Genomic DNA, 21,002 nt, shown 5'->3' with positions numbered 1-21,002 from the left:
TTACCTCAAATCAGTTCACTTATTGTTTCTTCATATTTGTCTGATCTTCTGCCTGTCCCATTGAGTTTTTATTTTAATGAGACTATCCTTTTTATTTTTGGAAAGTACTTTGAGGTTCTTGTAAAAATCTGTCAATTTAAAAAAAAAAAAGTTTTTTCTTACACTTTTGAGTCATTTTATGTCTTTAGTTAATGTTAAAGTATTTTATGGTCTCTCTGATAATTCTGTTATTCTTAGATCTGCTAACTCTTGCTCTTAGTACTTTGTTTCTTTGTGAGTTTACTCATTGTGAATTATGAGCTCATATTCTTAGGGCTTTTCTGTGGAAAATTTTCGCAGCATTGGAAGAGGCTTTGGATTTGTTTTTGCCAAACACTGAAGTGGGTTTCTAGACCACACAAGTATAAATTTGAATCTCAGACCTTAATGAGGATAGGAGGTAAAGTCTTCGGTTAGAATAGAACTTTTTCAACTTTTTTTCTAACCAAAGCACAGCCCAAGTCAAATGCACTTCCATATTGTCTCCTTGTACCAGCTGCCTTGGGTAGCTGCAGCCTCGGTTTCTACACACACTTTGTTTTCAGTTTGATCTTTACTTATGGTCCTTGGAAATTTTCCTTAGCTTCTTTCAGGCTTCTCTGTACATTGAAGGAGATAGCTATTTTATCTAGGATTTGTAGATGTTTGTAGCAGTGGGAATTTAAGGTTATCAGTCCAACATATAACAGAAATTAAAGCAAGGTACCTGTTTTATTATTATTCAGAGTGGCTTTGAGTGTTGGGTTCATTTGTAGCGATAATATTTTCATCCCTGCAGTCACAATTGAAAGCAGAACCTGGCAACATGCAGTTTTCCACGATGAGGAGTGATGACCGAACCTCTACTATTGAAAGCACAGTAAGAATTCTAAATCAAATGCATGCCCAAATGATGCTAATAATTTTGTAGAATATACTCTCTCTCTTTCTGGGTGGCTCAGAACCTATTGTGATAAATAAATTATGGTCTGTCATTTATTAAACCAATGGTAGGCCCCAGTCGCGCAGGCCTAAAAGTTGTTTTTCTGCTGCTGACTACCTGGTATTACAGCAAATGAAGCCATCTTCCTATTACAGTTGGTGTGGTAACAAAAAAGAGTAGGGGTACCTTTATAAATAGATGTACTGATTTTTATATGATTTTTTATTTTTACTACCAGATGTAATGAGAGCTCTGGAAATTATAGTTGCTTTTTTTTTTAATAACTTAGAGATTTATTTTTCTGCAACATTTTAATACTCTGAAATCTAGACAGTTTTTATAATCTATATGTCTATATTTAAATGAAATAATGTTTCTATTTCTTTAAATTGGTAGTGACTTATGATTGATCTCATCGTAGAATCAAGGAAATGTATCAAAATGTCTCTCTGTATGTATGTGTGTGTATATATATATGTGTGTGTGTGTTTGTGTGTGTGTGTGTCTGTGTGTGTCTGTATATATATATAACCCTTAATGAACCCAATTAAATAATACACTCTTTTACCTGCCCAACACAATCACACACTCCACTGAGAATTACAGTTAAGTATGGACTTGTGTTAATAACAGAGGGACATTAGTCTAGCCACATTGACCTACAGGTGATGGAAAGAGTGGTGGTAGAAAAGCCCAATCTAGAATATTCACAGGGGTGTGGACCTATCATTCCAGATGACTCAAAATGAGAACAACCTTTTATGATGGAAGATTCTGTATTTCGAATATGAATTCAGTTTCAGTGGAACTATATCAGACTTACAGGCCTGTATTGCATGGTAATGAGAGGAATAGAGAATTTTTAAAATTATTCCACCTAGATATTTATTATACTTCAAAGGATATATTAGATGTGTATAAATCCAAGGATTCTTCTCAGACTATATATTAGTAATGCTTATTTTTTTTAGTTACATTGTTCACTTACTAATTACTAGTATAATATTTAACACATCTAAATCTGGCTTGTTTTCATAAATTATGTTCATCATATAAACTGTTCTGGATTACAGACTATGATTTAGTATGTGAAACTACCTAGCATATGTTATCTGGAACATAATGCCTTTGATAAATTATATTCTCTAATTCGAATTTGCTTATTGGTCTTTTCGTGAAGTACTGGGTAATTCATTTCACAATCTCTTGATCTTCTCTGGCAGATAAGTGTGGTGCTTGGCAAGAAAACGTTGTTTCTTTTTAATTTGAATGAACCATATAACTCGGTAGATCTGGAATTTAAGCAGACCTATGGCAACATTGTCTGCTATAGTTGGTATGTACAAAAAGTTCATCATAGAAATTTATATGTTCCTTACTAGTTATATTTAAATTTTGCCTATATAATATTCAGTTCTTTAATATAAACTGTTCTGGATTACAGACTATGATTTAGTATGTGAAACTACCTAGCATATGTTATCTGGAACATAATGCCTTTGATAAATTATATTCTCTAATTCCTTTGTTTTAAGGAATTGTTTTTGTACTGTATTTCCAGTGACAGTTAATCTCCCGTTTTACTGATTTATTGCCTTTGTTGCTATAGGTATGGCGATGGCTACATCATGGTTGGTTTTTCATATGGAATTTTTGTGGTCATTTCCACTCATATTCGAGAGATTGGTCTAGAGATATTTCAAGCTCATGATTATAAAGATAATCTAAACAGTATTGCAATATCACAGACCCTTAACAAAGCTGCTACATGTGGCGATAACTGGTAAGTTATATTTACAAGTTCCCAGGAAAGCTTATGTAGGAAATATTCAAGAGATTCAATAAGACTTTGGTAGCCAAAATGAATCTGTCAACCAAACTTTCATTCACTCTTAGGACATGTTTGCAATGGTAATTTCTAAGACTTCTTTACTTCTGTCTTTAACACTCACAGCAAAACCTAAAATACTAAAGATTTACTAAATAAAAACCTAAAATGGAGTATGCTTGAAAATCAGTCTTAAAAATAAAATAGGAAGTTCTAGGTAACATGGAATAAGCTCCACCGCCTCTCTCTCTCTCACTTAATACGGCTATAAAACCTCGACAGAATGCACAGGACAGCTATTTAAGGACTCTGAAAGTAAATAGTAGCAGGCAGACTGACGAAGGATACCCGAATTTGAAGTACAACTAAACCAGTGATGAGTCTCCCGTTTGTCTCCCAGTCTCAGGATTCAAGACAGCCTGAAATCCAGAAGGCACAGAGCGTAGACAGGAGCTCTGAGAGAAGCTCTAGTGCTGGCTCAAGTTGCAGGAAAGAGAACTCCTAACACTCAGAGAGAGGTGGGGAAATCCCCCAATTTTCTTTTTTGTTCTTTGTTTCCTCAATGCCCAGCAATCAAGCAATCTCACCATGGCAGTGGCAGCAACTGATGGAGGGTAGCCTTCCTCTCCATTGGAGGAGCTATGATGCCAAGAAGGGGAGGCAAACCCTTGTTGGTTATTTTTCTCTCTGTCCTCCCCCTGCTTGGCCGCAGGTGCAGGTGCAGGTGCAGTTGTGGGAAATACAAGGCAGAATATGGTAACTAGAGCTCCAGCTTCCAGCTGGAAGACCAAAAAGGGGAGCCTTCATGAAGCTGGAAAAATACCAGGTAGATCCCGGAGAGGGAGGGGTTCTGGAAAATAACTCTATAAAGATATTTATGAACTCCCATATTTACCCTGAATAGTGGACAGGTATCTCACCCTAAACATATACCAAAGACTTTGAGAACTGAACTAAGGAATAGATCATAGCCCAAGTCCTATAGTGGTCACTGAGTGGGACATATCCAAATACCACTGCAAAGGCTTTGAAAATGGAACTGACATTGAAACCGTAACCCAGAAGGCTCATTTAAACTTGTGGCCTTAACCCATTTGGGTTGATTGCCTGCTTTAAAAGAGGCGGGGGGGGGGGGGGGGGGGGGGCGGAGGGGAGGATTAACCATCTCCATGGGATTTAAACAATCACAGAATCTCATAATATTTAAGATGTCTAGAATATAACCCACAATTACTTGACATATAAAGAATCAGGAAATTTTCAACTCACTAATGAAAAGGTAATCAAAAGATGCCAGGGCCAAGATAACAACTATTATAAAAATGTTTTAAGAGGTAAGGACTAGCCGAAATCGGTTTGGCTCAGTGGTAGAGCGTTGGTCTGCGGACTGAAAGGTCCCAAGTTCGATTCCGGTCAAGGACATGTACATTGGTTGCGAGCGCATCCCCACTGGGGGGTGTGCAGGAGGCAGCTGGTCGATAATGTTTCTCTTTCATTGACGTTTCTAGCTCTCTATCTCTCTCCCTTCCTCTCTGTAAAAAATCAATAAAATATATTTAAAAAAAAAAAAAAAAAAAAAAAAAAAAAAGAGGTAAGGACTTAGCATTTGCAAAACAAATGGAAATGGTTTCAGGAAAGAAATAGAACCGATAAAGAAGACCCAAATGGAAAGTTAAGTACTGAAAAAGATAATTAATGCAGAGTACTTAAAAGGAGAAGGAGAGTAAAGAGTCAGTGAACTCGAGGATAGACCAATAGATATATCTAATCTCAACAGAGAAGAAAAATAGATTGGGAAAAGTGAACAAAGCCTCAGAGACCTGAGAAATCGTACCAAAAGGTCTAACATTTGTGCCATAAAAATCTTAGAAATAATGGCTGGAAACTTCTCCATTTGGTAAAAGATATAAACCTATGTATTATAGAAGCTCAGCAAAAGGATAAATCCAAATAAATCTAGTCCCAGATACATCATAAACAAACTGCTAAAAACCAAGATTAAGAAAAAAATCTTGAAAGCTGCCAGGAAACAACATTTTGAATGACCATTAATTTTTTATCAGAAGAAGGAAGCATTACAACATTCTTAAAGTGCCAAAAGAAAAGAACTATCAACTGAAATTCTATATCCAGTGAAAATATCCATCAGTAGGAAAGGGGAAATAAAAAATATTCTTAGATGGCCCTAGCTGGTTTGGCTCAGTGGATAGAGCTTCGGCATGCAGACTGGAGGGAGGTTGCGGGCTGGATCCCCAGTAGGGGGCGTGCAGGAGGTGGCCAGTCAATGATTTTCTCTCATCATTGATGTTTCTATCTCTCCTCCCTTCTTCTCTCTGAAATCAATAAAAATATTTTTTTTAAAAAGAATTGCTGAGAGAATCCAAGATGGCTGCTCGGGTAGGCAACTAGCCGCAGCCGCACACAACAATTTCAATAAAATACAACTAAAAAATAAAATGGACATTACCCAGAACTACAGGAAAGTCGACTGACTGGAAATCCTACAACAAGAAGCAAGGAGAAAACCAGAAGGAAGCGCGGAGGAGCTGTAAAAGCCTAAGGTACGGAGACACGCGGCGCGCGGAGAGGATGGAGCCGGAGAGGAGGGAGGCCCAGTGCCTGGCTGGCGTTCCCAAGCGGGAAGCAGAGAAAAGCTCCGATTGTGCTTGGCCCCAGTTCCGACTGCTCTGAACCCCAGTTCTAGGCCAGACCCTGGGGACCCAGGCTCACCCATAGGGAGCTGGGCTGTAAGGCAGAACCCCAGGGAACGGTGAGAGGAAGTCCCGGAGGCGCACACAGTGCGCACAGAGAAGGGCCGGCCGGCTGTGCCGCGGGATTGCCCTGACGGGAAGGAGACAGGGGCTCCAGACTGCTCTAAACGCCACCTCCAACTCCACTTCCAACTGAACTGAACCCCAATACCGGACTCATTGGGGGAGAGCATAGACAGTTTGGCAGCAGGCGAAAATCGAGGGCACCTTTCTCTCAGAGGCGCTTGCAACAAGTACTGAAGGACCCTGAGTCTCAGGAGTCGCATAGGGCGGGGCCGACGGAAGCCAAGGCTGTAGGCTCCACCCTGAAACCCCGCCCCATCAGGAAAGCTGCCTGTGAAAATGCCTAAACCAAATAGATCACAAACGAAAGAAATGGAGGACAAAAAGCGACTGGATATAGAGTTCAAAACCACACTTATAAGGTTTTTCAAGAGTCTCCTAGAAAAGGCCGATAAAATAAATGAGACCTATAAGGATATGAAAAGGGATCAACAAGAAATGATAAGGGATCAACAAGAAATAAAGAATACATTGTCTGAAATAATAAATATTATACAGAGTCCTAAAAAGAGAATAGAAGATCGCAAGAATCAAGTCAAAGATTTGGAACATAAAGAGCCAGAAGACACTCCTCTGCAGAAGCTAGAAGGCAAGAGAATCCAGAAAATTGAAGATGATGTAAGAAACCTCTGGGACAACTTCAAACGATCCAACATCAGAATTATGGGGGTCCCAGAAGATGAAAGAGAGCAAGATATCGAAAACATACTGAAAGAAATAGTGACAGAAAACTTCCCCCACCTGGTGAAAGAATTTGACTTACAAGTCCAGGAAGTGCACAGAACTCCAAATAAAAGGAATCCAAAGAGGACCACACCAAGACAAATCATAATTAAGATTCCAAGAGCAAAAGACAAAGAGAGAATATTAAAAGCAAGAGCTAAGCAGGTGGTTACCTATAAAGGAACACCTATACGATTGTCAGCTGATTTCTCAACAGAAACCATGCATGCCAGACGGGAATGGCAAGAAATATTCAAGGTGATGAATAGTAAGAACCTACAGCCAAAGATAATCTATCCAGCAAAGCTATCACTCAGATTCGAAGGTCAGATAAAGAGCTTCACTAATAAAAAATAGCTAAAGGAGTTCATCACCACCAAACCAGAATTATATGAATTGCTGAAGGGGGTTCTTTCAGAAGAGAAAGTAAACAAAGATAAAAATTATGAACAACAAATACGTAACTATCAACAAGTGAATCTAAAAACCAAGGAAACTAAAAAAAAAATCTGAGGAACAATATTAACTGTTGAATATAATAGAATCAGAGGTATGGAAGGGGAGTGAACTGATGATTCTTGGGGAAAAGGGGAGAGGGAGATGTGGGAAGAGATTGAACATAAATTGTGCACCTATGGATGAGGACAATGGGTGGGGAAAGGACAGAGGGTGGGGTGAGAAGGGGGGGGAAAGGAACATTTGTAATATGAACAATAAAAATTTATAAAAAAAAAAAAAAAAAAGAAAAGAAAAAAAAATGTTAAATAAATAATTAATAAACTAAAAAAAAAAAAGAATTGCTGAAAAGGTTCTTCGTGTACGAGAGAACAGATGACTGAAAGAAATTTGGGACATCAAGAATTAAGGAAGAGGATAGAAATAGTAAATAGCTGGGTAGATATAATGGGCTATTTTTAAATTTTGAAATCTTTATATGTGGGTACTGAAAGCAAATATTATATATTGTCTGATAGTCTGTTCATTGTATGAAGATGCAATGCATATGTCAACTACAATATAAAGGGGAAAAGTAAGTTCTTATATGTGATAAGACTTCTGAATTCTATTTGAAGTGGTCTGTTGATTATAAATAGACTATAATAAACATGTATAGCTTGTTATTGTTCATGAACAAAAACCATTTAACTTAGAGCTTGTGTTTAAATTTTTTTTCCAGCATTAAAATCCATGACTTGGCAGAATTAAAAGACATGTATGCTATAATCAACCTGGATGATGAAATTAAAGGTATTAATTCTTCTGAAACAGATTGACATTTTATCATTCCAATTACAGTGTCTTGTGTTTGTTTTTGTGGGTGGAATGCAATTAGCACCCTCACTAGAGTTCCTGAAAATAGCCTCTTTATTTTAGTAGTCACATTGAGTCATACTCCTTGACTAGAAGGATATAAGTCCACTTTGATCCATGGAGTTATAGTACATTTTATCCCAATTCCAATTGTAAAATCTAAATTATTATATATTTTCCCTTTAAGCCAGTATTGAATGAGTTAGTGCTCTTGTTCATATGTCAATCCATTGTGAATTTCCACATCTAAATAAAGACTTTAAACTTTTAAAGACAACATTTGGAGATTTTTATGGCTCTGGAAACTTAAGTAAAAACATTTGCTTTTTTGCCTGCAACGGTATATTTGTTTTTGAATAATTCTTTGTTTTATCATTTATTTCAGGGTTGAGTAACTTGTCCTGGACAGATGATGGCCAGTTGCTGGCATTGTCCACCCAGAGGGGCTCACTGCATGTTTTCCTGACCAAGCTTCCCATACTCGGGGATGCCTGCAGCACAAGGATTGCATATCTCACCTCCCTCCTTGAAGTCACCGTAGCCAACCCTGTTGAAGGAGTATGAAAATGCTGGGGGGTTTTATTTTAAATATTAATAAAACCAAAGCAGTTGTAGCAGTTCATTTAATAGTTACTTTTCTATATTATAGGAGCTACCGATCACAGTTTCTGTTGATGTGGAACCCAACTTTGTAGCAGTAGGACTTTATCATCTGGCTGTGGGAATGAATAACCGAGCTTGGTTTTATGTCCTTGGAGAGAATGGCAAGTCTAAATGCAGTTGTTTCCTTATCTAGCATATAGTTTCTGATCTTATTAGGAAAATATTTATCAAACTCTGGGTCATGTGCCTTACACTTTGAAAGGCCAAAATCAAAATGTCAGTTTGGTATAAGGAAAGATTTATTGATCAAGAAGGTGCCAATCAAAAAGATGAGAGACTTATCAATGCCTCAACTCTTTCTTACCTGCTGGACTGGGTTAAGGATTTTTTTTTTTTTTTAATATATTTTATTGATTTTGTACAGAGAGGAAGGGAGAAAGATAGAGTTGGAAACATCAATGAGAGAGAGTCATCGATCAGCTGCCTCTTGCACACCCCCTACTGGGGATATGCCCGCAACCAAGGTACATGCCCTTGACCGGAATCGAACCCGGGACCTTTCAGTTCCCAAGCCGACGCTCTAGCCATTGAGCCAAACCGGTTTCGGCTGGGTTAAGGATTTTTAAGCTGGAGAAAGGGAGTTGAGGGTCGGGGGGAGGAGGAAGAGTTAGGGCAAACTCTTTAGGTCTTTTGGTCTCTCTCTCTTTTTTTTTTTTTTTTTTTTTTAATATATTTTATTGATTTTTTTACAGAGAGGGAGGGAGAGAGATAGAGAGCCAGAAACGTCGATGAGAGAGAAACATCAACTAGTCGCCTCTTGCACATCCCCTACCGGGGATGTGCGCGCAGCCAATGTACATGCCCTTGACTGGAATCGAACCCGGGACCTTTCAGTCCGCAGACCGACGCTCTACCACTGAGCCAGACCGGTTTCGGCCTTTTGGTCTCTTGATAAGGTCTCCAAGTAGATGCTCAGGCACTATCAGAAGGTCACAAGCATCAGGGGTGGTCTTGTTTTTTGGGAAGAAAGCTTGTAAATTATTGTCCTGTGACCATTACTTTCTATGAAGCATCATATACATTGAATTGAGATGTTATCTATAGTTTTTCCAAAATGTTGTTTAACCCAGGAACCATGGCAGTCTGGTCTCCCTGAGACCCACAGTCTAAACCTTAAGCATTCTGTGACTACAAGGGAACTGGTAGGTTACCATAGCTTTGTTGGTTAATATAGCTTTGTTAGGGGAAAAGCAGATTAACTTGTGGAGATGAGCAGACGGCCTGGCATGTGGGGTACAATTACACATCAAAAGTTTCTTTAAAGACCAAGTTTTTCTTTTATATTTGTCGTCAGACATCCATGTCTTAGTTTGAAAGGTTTTATGATTCCTCTAAAAATTTTGCATCATTTTGGGAAAGGTTTTACTCTTTACCTTTGTAGTGAAGACAGCATGGTATAAGGGATAGAGTATGACCTTTAGGAATAGGCCTGGATTTAAATTCCCCTTCTGTCTCTTTTAACTAAATGACTGCAGACAAAGTTCTTGATCCCTCTGAGCCTTGAGTTACTCATCTAGAGAATGAGGATTCCTCTCCTTGTAAGGGATCATGTGGAAAATTAAAGAAAGTGTATCCTAGCCAGTTTGGCTCAGTGGATAGAGCTTCTGCCCATGTTCTGAAGGGTTGCGGGTTTGATTCTGGTCAAGGGCATGTAGGCTTTATCTTTGGTGTGCAGGAGGCAACTGGTTCTCCCCACCCTCCCCCCCCCCCTCTCCTGTTCTTCCACTCTCTAAAAATCAGTGGGAAGAATATCCTCAGATGAGGATTCACAATAAATAAATAGGTAGACAGATAAGTAGTATCTACCTTTGCACAATGACTTTCTTAGATACTCCTTGGTCTGCTATGTACTTAATAAAAGCTGGTTTCCTCTCTGAAATAAAAATTTTAGGTTCAGAATATCCTTGCAAAGGTCAACATTATTTGCAAATCTTTATATAATTTCATTCATATTTTAATGTGTTGTTTGTTGTCATTGCTACAGGTGTGAAAAAGTTGAAAGATGTGGAATATCTAGGGACAGTAGCCAGTGTTTGCCTTCATTCAGACTATGCTGCTGCTCTTTTTGAAGGCAAAGTCCAGTTACACTTGGTAAGTATGATTTTAATGTCCTGGAAGCCTGCTCAGTTAACCTAGTGATGACGATGAACAGCTTGTCTTATTAAAAACTTCAGTTTAAGGAGTAACAAAAATCTTGACCCTTTGGCAGGAGATGTTCAATTCACTTTCTAGCTCTATTCCTAAGAAACCCAAGAGTTTATCAACTGTGCTACTTACAACATTGCTAATGGTAAAAATGACCCTGTTGGTAACTGTATATAGAAACCATAAGTGAACTATAAAAGCTGATGGGAATACCATACATCTGGGTCTCCTGGAATGCACTGACTCATACATTTAGGCATGTTGCTTGTGGGAGGTCCTTGAAGCTATGCCTCTTGAGTTGTTCAAGAGATATTGGTCCTGGAATATGGGCCTTCCAAACCAGGACATCTTCCACATCTGTTCTTGGCTCTTTGCTTCTGAGAAGCCAGAGATCAGCCACTGGACACCTTCAGAGCCTGTGAGGACTGTTCCGCTAGAACGGTGTCTAATGTGCCCTGCCCGTAAGCCGTGCTTCCTGCCTGATGCCTTTCTGAGCAAACTGGCCTATGTCGTCTGCTGAGTGTGAATGTTTAATTGAACCTCCCCTACGAGCCACTGCTATTCTTTGTTTTAGATAGAAAGTGAACTCTTGGATACTCAAGAAGAGCGTGAGACTCGACTTTTCCCAGCAGTGGATGATAAGTGCCGGATATTATGTCATGCCTTAACTGGTGATTTCCTCATCTATGGCACAGATGTACGTATTGTCTTCTTTAATATAGAACACGGGGCAATTTCTAGTTTTTACTTTGTAATATAATATAATTATCATGTATATGTATATAAATATAGGATGCCCCAAAAATGTATACACACACTTTTTTACATATTTTTATTGATTTCAGAAATGAAGGGAGAGGGAGAGATAGAAACATCAATGATGAGAGAGAATCATTGATCAGCTGCCTCCTGCAAGCCCCCTACTGGAGACGGAGCCCACATATGCCCTTGACTGGAATCAAACCTGGGAACCTTCAGTCTGCAGGTGGACACTATCCACTCAGCAAAACCAACTAGGGCTGTACACACATTTTGAATAATTATAAAGGAAGTGTTTATTAAAATACATTTTATTTTCACAATTGAGTTATCAGCTGTTAAAGTGCATACATATATTTTTGGGACACCCTGTATATATTATATAATACATAAAAATATGTAACTACTATATAATTGACATAAATAAATATACATAGAGCACAGAGGTAGCATGATTTGCTAGTAATAAGTGCTTTTGTGACTATAAGCAATTTTGAGAACACAATAAAAAGGAAAAACTATGGAGTGTAGAAAATCTGAATGTAAATATCAGTTCTTTTACTTGTTTGTTGCTCTTTAACCCCTCCAAGCCTCATTTTCCTTATCTAGATTCTTTAAGGAGTTAATTTGATGACAAATATAAGACCCTTCATTCAACTCTAGATTTCCAGTGCCTACGTTTAGAAGGCACTTACTAAATATTAAAATTAATGGAATATTGGGAGTCCCACTTTAGTCTTTTGGTCCTTTGAATCACCAATACCCTATACCTCTTAAGTATTACGTTAGCCACATGAGCATTAAGCATAGTTACAGTAATAGCATCTAATATTTGTAAAAATGTTTTCAAATATTTTTCAAAGCATGCCATACCTGTTATCTTGTTCAGTCTCTAAATTCAGTAAAGTTAGTAGAAAAGGTGTTGTTTCCCACATGAGAAGAACAATTATTCACTATTTCCATTTTCTCTCATTAAGTTGTTTTTTGTTTTGTTTTTTAAAGAGCTTGTGTTAAAGCATGCTTATTGCCATTGAAAGACTTTATAAGTTGAAAACAGTCTTTGTACTAATTTACACCAGTAGGGTAGGACTGGTGTGTCAGTGAAATAATGAGTGATGTGGTAAATAACATTAAATACAGTAACATTAAAAACAAATAACATTAAATAACATTTGCATGACACCTAACATTATAAAGCCTGATCTCACTCATCTCAGTAACTATATAAAATAAGCAGGGACATTTTAGAAATGGGACACTGAAGACTGACAGGTCACTAAGTTTGTGACAAAGTGCTCGCTTCGGCAGCACATATACTGTTTGTGACAGAGGTGGAACTTGAACAAGCAAGATTTCCTGATGGAAAATGTACTCTTTCCACTATGCCACAGGCACTTTGAAGTAAGAACTCAAAGTGCAGTCACCTGTCAGTAAGGCAGTATTTATCTGTCTCATTTTTTTCTAATTGAAGTATTATTGACATATAACATTATATTAGTTTCAGTGCACAATATAATGATTTGATATTCATATATATTTACAAAATGATTGCCACAGTAAGTCTAGTTAATATCTGTCACTGTACATAGTTACAAAATTTTGTTTCTTGTGAATCTGAAAATATTGGGGCTTTTTAGCAGCTTTATTGAAATATAATTGGTGATAAACTACCCATGTTAAAGTTAAGTTTTGACATATGTATGCACCTGTGAAACACCATCAGCTCAATCAAAATAATGGACCTTTAAAAGTTTTCTCAATCCTTCCCACCCCTCCCCACTTAGTGCTTTGTCACTATAAATTAGTTTGTATTTTCTAGAGCTTTATGTAAATGGAATCACATAGTAGGTACTCCTTCTTGTCTGGCTTTAGTATAATTATTTTGAGCTTCATCCATGTTGGTGTGTGTGTCAATAGTTCCATCCTTTTTCTTAATGAGTAATAGTCCATAGTCAGCATATATCATAATTCGCTCATCTATGGTCTTATGGATGGATATTGATGATGTTTCCTGTTTGGGGTATTTACAAATAAAGCTGCTATAATTATTTGTGTTCGAGCCTTTGTATGGACATATGCTTTCTTTTATCTTAGATAAAAACACCTAGAAGTGGAATGGCTACATCATATGGCATGTATATGTTCACCCTTTGAGAAATTGATGAACCGTTATCTAACTTGGTTGTATCATTTTACACTCCCAACAACAGTATATTTATATATGTCTTCTAGTTCCTTACCTCAGGGGTGGGGAACATTTTTTCTGCCAAGGGCCATTTGGATATTTATAGCATCATTCGAAGGCCATACAAAATTATCAACTTAAAAGTTAGCCTGCTATCTTTGGTCATTTAATGAACTCGCCCCTGATGCCGTGGCAGGGCCAGACCAAATGATTCCATGTGTCTTACATGGCCCGAGGCCTGGAGGTTCCTTACCCCTGCTCTACATCCTCACAAACACCTGATGCCGACATTCTTTATCTTTAGCCATTCTAACGAGTGTGCAATGATACTTCATTTTCATTTCAATTTGTATTTCACTGATGGACTAATGATGTATAGGTATCTTTTCATATCCTTATTTGCTATCTGTTTCTCTTTAGTGGTGTCTGTTCACATTTTTTCTTAATTGGATTGTTTATTTTCTTATTACTGAATTGTGAGAGTCCTTTATACACTCTATAAAGTGGGTCACAGACCCAAATATAAAACATAAAACTTTGAATTTTTTAGAAGAAAACGGGAGTAAAAATTTGTAACCTTGGGTTAGGCAAAGATTTTTTAGACACGATACCAAAAGCACAATCTGTAAAAGAATAAATTGATAAATTGGACTTTGTCAAAAATTTTTTTTTAAAGTGTCTCTGAAAGACACTGATAAGAGAATGAAAGATAATTTGTTTTATTTTCTTCTACCTGTACATTGAAAATATTGTAAATACTATTCTTAGACTCTTCCTTCATCAGAAATATGACATTTTTTCTCTTCATATTAGAAGGTATGTTTAACATAAATGCTGAAAGTATTTTCTTGACTGGATTTTTTTTTTTTTTTTTGTAGACTGGTGTCATCCAGTATTTCTACATTGAAAACTGGCAGTTCGTTAATGATTATCGACATCCTGTCAGTGTGAAAAAGATTTTCCCTGACCCCAATGGGACCACATTAGTTTTCATTGATGAAAAATGTGATGGATTTGTCTACTGTCCGGTAAGTCTAAAAAAGCTTTGAATGTTTGAATGCTTGTTTTTAAAATTATGCAACACACACCGAAACCGGTTTGGCTCAGTGGTAGAACATCGGTCTGCAGACTGAAAGGTCCTAGGTTCGATTCTGGTCAAGGGCATATACATTGGTTGCAGGCACATCCCCAGTAGGGGGTGTGCAAGAAGCAGCTGGTCAATGTTTCTCTCTCATCGATGTTTCTAGTTCTCTCTCTCTCTTCCTTCCTCTCTGTAAAAAATCAATAAAAAATATATTTAAAACACATAAAATTATGCAACACGTGAAGAAAAGTATTTTTTAAATATATTTTATATATAAAATCATTTTCTCGTAGCAGAGCTAAGGATTATCGCACTTTGTTATCATGTCTGTGATATGCTTGTGACCTATTTCATGACTTTCACATCAAGGAGTCTTTTTCCATTATTCTGCAAATTTTCATGTCAGCCCCAGAGAGATATTTTAGGGAAAAAATAGTTACTATATTCTGTACCACTTTTAACCTTCTTTATTGTGCAATTTTATAATGTATCAGCATGTACATGACTTTTTCTCCAGATGTGCAATAAGCCCCAGAGGGCTGGGACTAGACCCTGTCCTTCCTCCACCTCAGTTGATTTTCCTCTTTCCTTAAGATCCTGAATACAAAGAAAACGTGTTTTTGTATTAAATGATTTAAAACAGATAGACCATTTTCAGTTAACTCATATTTTTGCAAATCCTTAACATTTTTTAAAATAGATTTAGAAAAAAGGAAATGTGTTTTTTACATTATTTACTACTAGAGGCATGGTGCATGAAATTTGTGCATGGATGGGGTCCCTAGACCTGACCAGCCATCAGGGCCTACCGGGGCCATCTCGCCAAGTCTCAGTTGGGACCAGGCTGGCTGTTGGATGGGGCCTGCTGGATGGGAGAGGGACCGTGGGAGGTTTGATGGCCAAGGGAAGGACCAGGGGAGGAAGGCTGGTTAGCATGTGTTAGTTAAACCCCTGCCCTCTTTACCACCCTTAAACCCTTCAAATCCATGGGAGATTGGCTGTGGGAGCACACTGACCACCAGGGGGAGCTCCTGCATTGATCGTCTGCCCCTAGTGGCCAGTGCACATCATATCAATTGGTCGAACAGTCATTTGGTCCTAACAGTCACTTAGGCTTTTATATATATATAGATACTTGGAGTTTTCATTTATTTTTTTATATCTAGCTAATGCTTTAATTTGTTCACAGTTTACATAAGCCTACAGCTGCTCTTGGTCCATCTTTAATAGCCATTCCCAAACATCTGCTTTACCTTAGAGAAGACACATTCCAGTGAAGATAGCTTTCCTCTCACAATGCACTTTCCTCTCTCTCTTAACTCTCTTCCCTTCCTTTCTTTCTTCCTTTCTCTTCCCTTCATTTTTTTTCTTTGACAAGTATAGCAGGTTACCACTGGATTATTTATGCAAAAATCTCTAATATGCTTACTCAACACATTTCTCTCTAGGTCACAAACCAATGAGGGAAAAATGACAGAAATATAAAGATAACCTTGAGTCACGATTCTACATGATAAGGAAATCCAGCCTGGTACAGATTTTATTGATTTCAGAGAGAAAAAGAGAGATAGAAACATCATTGATGAGAGAGAATCATTGATTGGCTGTCTCCTGCATGCTTCCTACTGGAGATTGAGCCTGCAACCCGGGTATGTGCCCTGACTGGGAATTGAACCGTGACTTCCTAGTTCATAGGTTGATGCTCAACTATTAAGCCACACCAGCCAGGCTGGATTGCTTTTTTAATAGATTATGTTACTATAGCAGTACATTTTATGTTTGTTAGAGTGCATTGTAGAGAAGTTTTTGAAGTCAAACAGAGTGGAATTTATCTAAATTTTAAATCATACATGAATCAATTTCTGTTTCCTCTCTAGTTGGAGCATTTCTGTGCCCAGTATTGAAAAATTTCTAAACGCAAGAGTTCATAGTTTAAGTTTCTGTCATCTTGAGCAGCTTAAGCTTTTTTTTTTTTTTTTTTAACATGAAGTTTTGTGTCCAGACTTGTAGTTTTGCCTGCAAATTCACCAAATTTTAGATAAACCCTTGATTTTCCATATAAGTATAGTGGTCTTTTTTTTCAAGCCAGACCTAATATTGGAGTGGTTGGAGTGTTGTGGGTTGAGTATTAGTCCTTAAGCAATGCCAGCTAACTCTACAGACAGGCTTCTGCCATTATAAATGATAATGATTTATGTATAGACTGGGGGCAAAACTTTATTTATTTATTTATTTTAAATGTTCATAGCAGCATTCTTTTTTTTTTTTATATATATTGTATTGATTTTTTACAGAGAGGAAGGGAGAGAGATAGAGAGTTAGAAACATCAATGAGAAAGAGTCATTGATCAGCTGCCTCTTGCACACCCCCTACTGGGGATATGCCCGCTACCAAGGTACATGCCCTTGACCGGAATCGAACCCAGGGCCCTTCAGTCCCCAAGCCGACGCTCTATCCATTGATCCAAACTGGTCCCGGCTGGGGGGAAAAACCTTAAATTCTATTTTGTAGGTTAATGATGCTACATATGAGATTCCAGATTTTTCACCAACCATTAAAGGTGTGCTTTGGGAAAACTGGCCACTGGATAAAGGTGTTTTCATTGCGTATGACGATGATAAGGCGTACACCTATGTCTTTCACAGGAACACTATACAAGGTACCTAATCACCTTTTGTATGTTTGTTGATAAGTCAATTTCCATTGCAACGAAATGAAAACATGCCTTTCTGATGTGCGTGCTGCGTATTACCTTAGAGCATTAACATGTCTGTTTTATAATGTAGGGTCCAGGGTCGTTTTGGCTGATGGCACCAAAGTTCCCTTCTCTCATAAGCCTTTGCTGTTATATAATGGAGAGCTGACCTGCCAGACACAGAGCGGACAAATAAACAACGTCTACCTTGACACTCACAGTTTCCTCAACAATTTAAAAGACGTGGAGCCCAGTGAGCTGAGGCAGATGCTGACACAGACCTTAGTGCTGAAAAGGTAGGGTTTTAAATACTTCTCCCGGAGCTCGCTTGCTTTTGGGGATTGTAAAGGAGATGATAGCACTGACCTCGTTTCCTTCACAGGATTATTGTGAGGCTCAGGTAAGATCATGCATATGAGAATGTGTATGAATTCTAGAGAAAGTCACGGTGCAGTATCAATGCTTTATTCCCTTCATTTTCCAATCGCCGAAATAGTGGTTATTGTTGAAATGACAATAACATCTTACTTTCATCCTAATAAAGTTCGGGTTGGCCTTGCTTGAGATTTCCTCTTCCTGCCTTTTCCTCTTACATCTTAGGACCACTGTGAGTTCCTCCGCGGTTCTAATGCTTCCCTCCATCTCTCACCTGCTGCTGCTGCTGCTCCTCAGTGAGGGTCCTCTTCTGACTCTCAGGCTTTTTCCTGAGTGAATCTTCTCTACTTACATGGCTTCAATACCATCTCTTCAAGGCTGACTCCAAATGTGCATCTTTGTCTTGAATCTCTGGTTAGCACTGCCTACTAGTCATATGTGGTTGGGAGTTGCTGAGCTCCTCATACTTGCCATGTTTAAAAGTGTCTTTCTCATCCTGGCTGGTTTGGCTCAGTGGATAGTGTCAGCCTGTGGACTGAAGGGTCCCATATTCGATTTCCGTCAGCGGCACATGCCTGGGTTGCAGGCCAATCCCCAGTAAGGGGCGTGCAGGAGGCAGCTGATCAGTGATTCTTTCTCATCATTGATATTTCTTTTTTTCTTTCTATTTTTATTGATTTCAGAGGGGAAAGGAGAGGGAGAGAGAGATAGAAACATCAGTGATGAGAGAGAATCATTGACCGGCCACCTGTTGCATGCCTCCTACTGCGGACCGAGTCCACAGTCCAGGCATGTGCCCTTGACTGGAATCGAACCCAAACTCTTCAGTCCACAGGCCAACACTTTATCCACTGAGCCAAACCAGCTAGGGCTCATCATTGTCTCTCTCTCTCTCCCTCCCTCCCTCCAACCCTCTCTCCCTTCCTCTTTTTCTGAAATCAATAAAAATAAATATATTTTTAAAAAGTGTCTTTCCCAATCCTCTTTTCTCCCCCATTCCAATCATACATGGACGTGTCCTAACACAGATACCCACCACACACACACACACACACACACACACACACACACACACACACACCCCAGATCCTCTTCCCCTTCCGTGTTCCCCCATCTTAACGAAGCCCTCACTTGGAAAAATGTATTGTACTATATCCTAACTACTTACTGACTTCTCTCTCTGCTTATAGCTTCAAAACAATCTCATCTATTCTCCACTCTTTTTAAAACATGAGTCTGGCCTTCTGACTCCCCTACTGAAGACCTTTCAGTGATGTCCACTGCCTTTGGGAAGAAATCCCTGCTCTCTGGGACCTCAGCCTGACCTACTAGACACTTGGTGGTTTAATACCAGCCTCAGCTGTCCCTACTCCTCTTCTTCCTTTCTCCCACTGGCTGCTTGAGTTCAGTATTTTTCAGGCACATGCTGCTCTCTCTTCCTGGAAGGCCCTTCCCCTCTCTCTGTACATAGTAACTCCTTAGTTCTCATTGTTCAGTGGGGCCCTCGCCTAGTCCAGGAGGCCTTCCCTGAAGTCCCCCCACCCCCTCCCAAAAAAAGCAAACACTTGCCTCAGAGCTGGGATACAGTATAGTGGTAGAGCACTTCCCTATTTACCACTGTGTGCCTGGGACTAGTCTCTTAAGGACAAGAATCCTCACTTTCTCATCTATGAGGAGAAGAAATAATAATACAGAGTGGATAGGGTTGCCAGAGTAACCCAGAGAGAATTCATAGAGAGTACGTAGCACAAAGACCCCCATATTGTAAGCACTCGACTACTTCTATTGTACTCTGTCATTCTCATCTGTCTCTTCCACCTTCCCCGTTACGACACCTGAAGGACAATGACTGGGTTTGATCTTTGTATCTTTGTTCCAAGCACAGTTCCTGGCCCATAATAGGTGCTCAATAAAGGTGTGTGAGACAGGAAAATGCAGAGGCAAACACATGGATAGATGTAATATAGTCATTAATGTAAAGGTCCCACAAAACGTTTCATTGGCATTTATGGTCATGTTTTAAATCAGAAGTCAGCCAGCTTTTTCTGTTACGGGCCAGATGATATGGATTTCACATGTTAAGGGGCCATAGGATCTCTGTCTCTGCTCAGTTCGGCTGTTGTAGCATGAAAGCAGCTGAGAAATCATAATGCATGGCTGATGTAGCTGCATTCCACTCAGACTTTATCTTTTTTTAAAAAAATAACATTTTTATTGATTTCAGAGAGGAAGGGAGAGGGAGACAGAGATAGAAACATCAGTGATGGGAGAGAATCATTGATCAGCTGCCTCATGCACGCCCCCTACTGGAGATCGAGCCCACAGCCTGGGCATGTGCCCTTGATTGGGAATCAGACCTTGACCTCCTGGTCGATGCCAAACTTTACTTTTAAAAACGGACAGTGGACTGGATTTGGCCTGTAGGCCATAGTTTGCTGACCCCTGTTTTACACTTCCAAATTTATAGGAATAGAGTACTAATTTTATTAGACTTATGCGAGAATAAAACTAATTTTCATGTTTGTATGAAGTAAGCCAAAAATAAATAGAATTAATTGTTAATGGAGGAAGGTGGTTACCTAGAGTAAATTTAGATTAATAAAAGAAATTTAAGGAAAGTCATCGGTGCAAAAGGGGAAGAAACATTTATGTAATTTTTGATAACTTGTATATAATGAAAACACTTGTAAGAAGTGTTTTACAAAATTTATCAAGGGCATGACATTAAAGAACGTATACTCTGAAAATTGCCCGGTGGGGAGCAAAACGAGCCCCCTGACTAAGCTTCTACCCCATCCTAGGTTTTCTGACGCTTGGGAACTGTGCGTGATTCTGAAGGACCACGATGCCTGGAACGAGTTGGGCAAAGAATGCCTCCATCACATGGACGTGGAGTTCGCAATCCGCGTCTACCGGGCCATTGGAGATGTTGGCATGGTGATGTCCTTGGAACAAATAAAGGTAAACAGCACCTTATGACAATTATCAGGCTGGGATGTAAATGGTATTTATTCATGCATTTTACAATCTTACCTAAGTCATCAACAAGTTAACTGCTAGAACATTACCACTTCTTACTAAGCAAAGTTTTTCGTTTTGTTTTTAGCTAAACCTTATGGCCTTGGCTGGGTAGCTCAGTTGGTTAGCATGTATGAGTCAGGGCACATACAATTATCAGGCAATGAATGCATAAATAAAGGGACAAGAAATCGATATTTGTCTTCCCCCTCCCTCCCTCTCTCTCAAATCACTAAAAGCAAAACAAAAACACAAAATTTGTGTTCTCATTAAAGCTGCTCTTATTTTTAGGGGATCGAGGACAACAACCTTTTGGCAGGACATCTTGCCATGTTTACTAACGATTTCAACCTGGCTCAGGACCTGTACCTTGCGTCCAGCTGTCCCGTTGCTGCGCTGGAGGTATGGCAGCAAATGAGG

The 21,002-nt window shown here is 38.9% G+C and overlaps 1 protein-coding gene across 1 annotated transcript in view; it reads left to right on the top strand.

Moving 5' to 3' along the window:
- The window catches only part of WDR19 (WD repeat domain 19), a 64,130-nt gene that overhangs the window by 11,734 nt on the left and 31,394 nt on the right, over positions 1–21,002 (top strand). Inside the window, 13 exon segments of the mRNA XM_084900491.1 lie at positions 818–898; positions 2,185–2,297; positions 2,571–2,744; positions 7,524–7,594; positions 8,043–8,215; positions 8,307–8,421; positions 10,305–10,411; positions 11,040–11,162; positions 14,288–14,437; positions 17,006–17,153; positions 17,281–17,485; positions 20,366–20,525; positions 20,874–20,984. Coding sequence (XP_084756617.1) covers positions 818–898; positions 2,185–2,297; positions 2,571–2,744; positions 7,524–7,594; positions 8,043–8,215; positions 8,307–8,421; positions 10,305–10,411; positions 11,040–11,162; positions 14,288–14,437; positions 17,006–17,153; positions 17,281–17,485; positions 20,366–20,525; positions 20,874–20,984 — 1,731 coding nt within the window.

Source organism: Pipistrellus hanaki (assembly GCF_964339955.1).
Source record: "Pipistrellus hanaki genome assembly, chromosome: 1".
Taxonomy (NCBI): domain Eukaryota; kingdom Metazoa; phylum Chordata; class Mammalia; order Chiroptera; family Vespertilionidae; genus Pipistrellus; species Pipistrellus hanaki.
The sequence above is the reverse complement of the archived record's forward strand: the minus strand, read 5'-3'. Positions and strand labels throughout refer to the sequence as shown.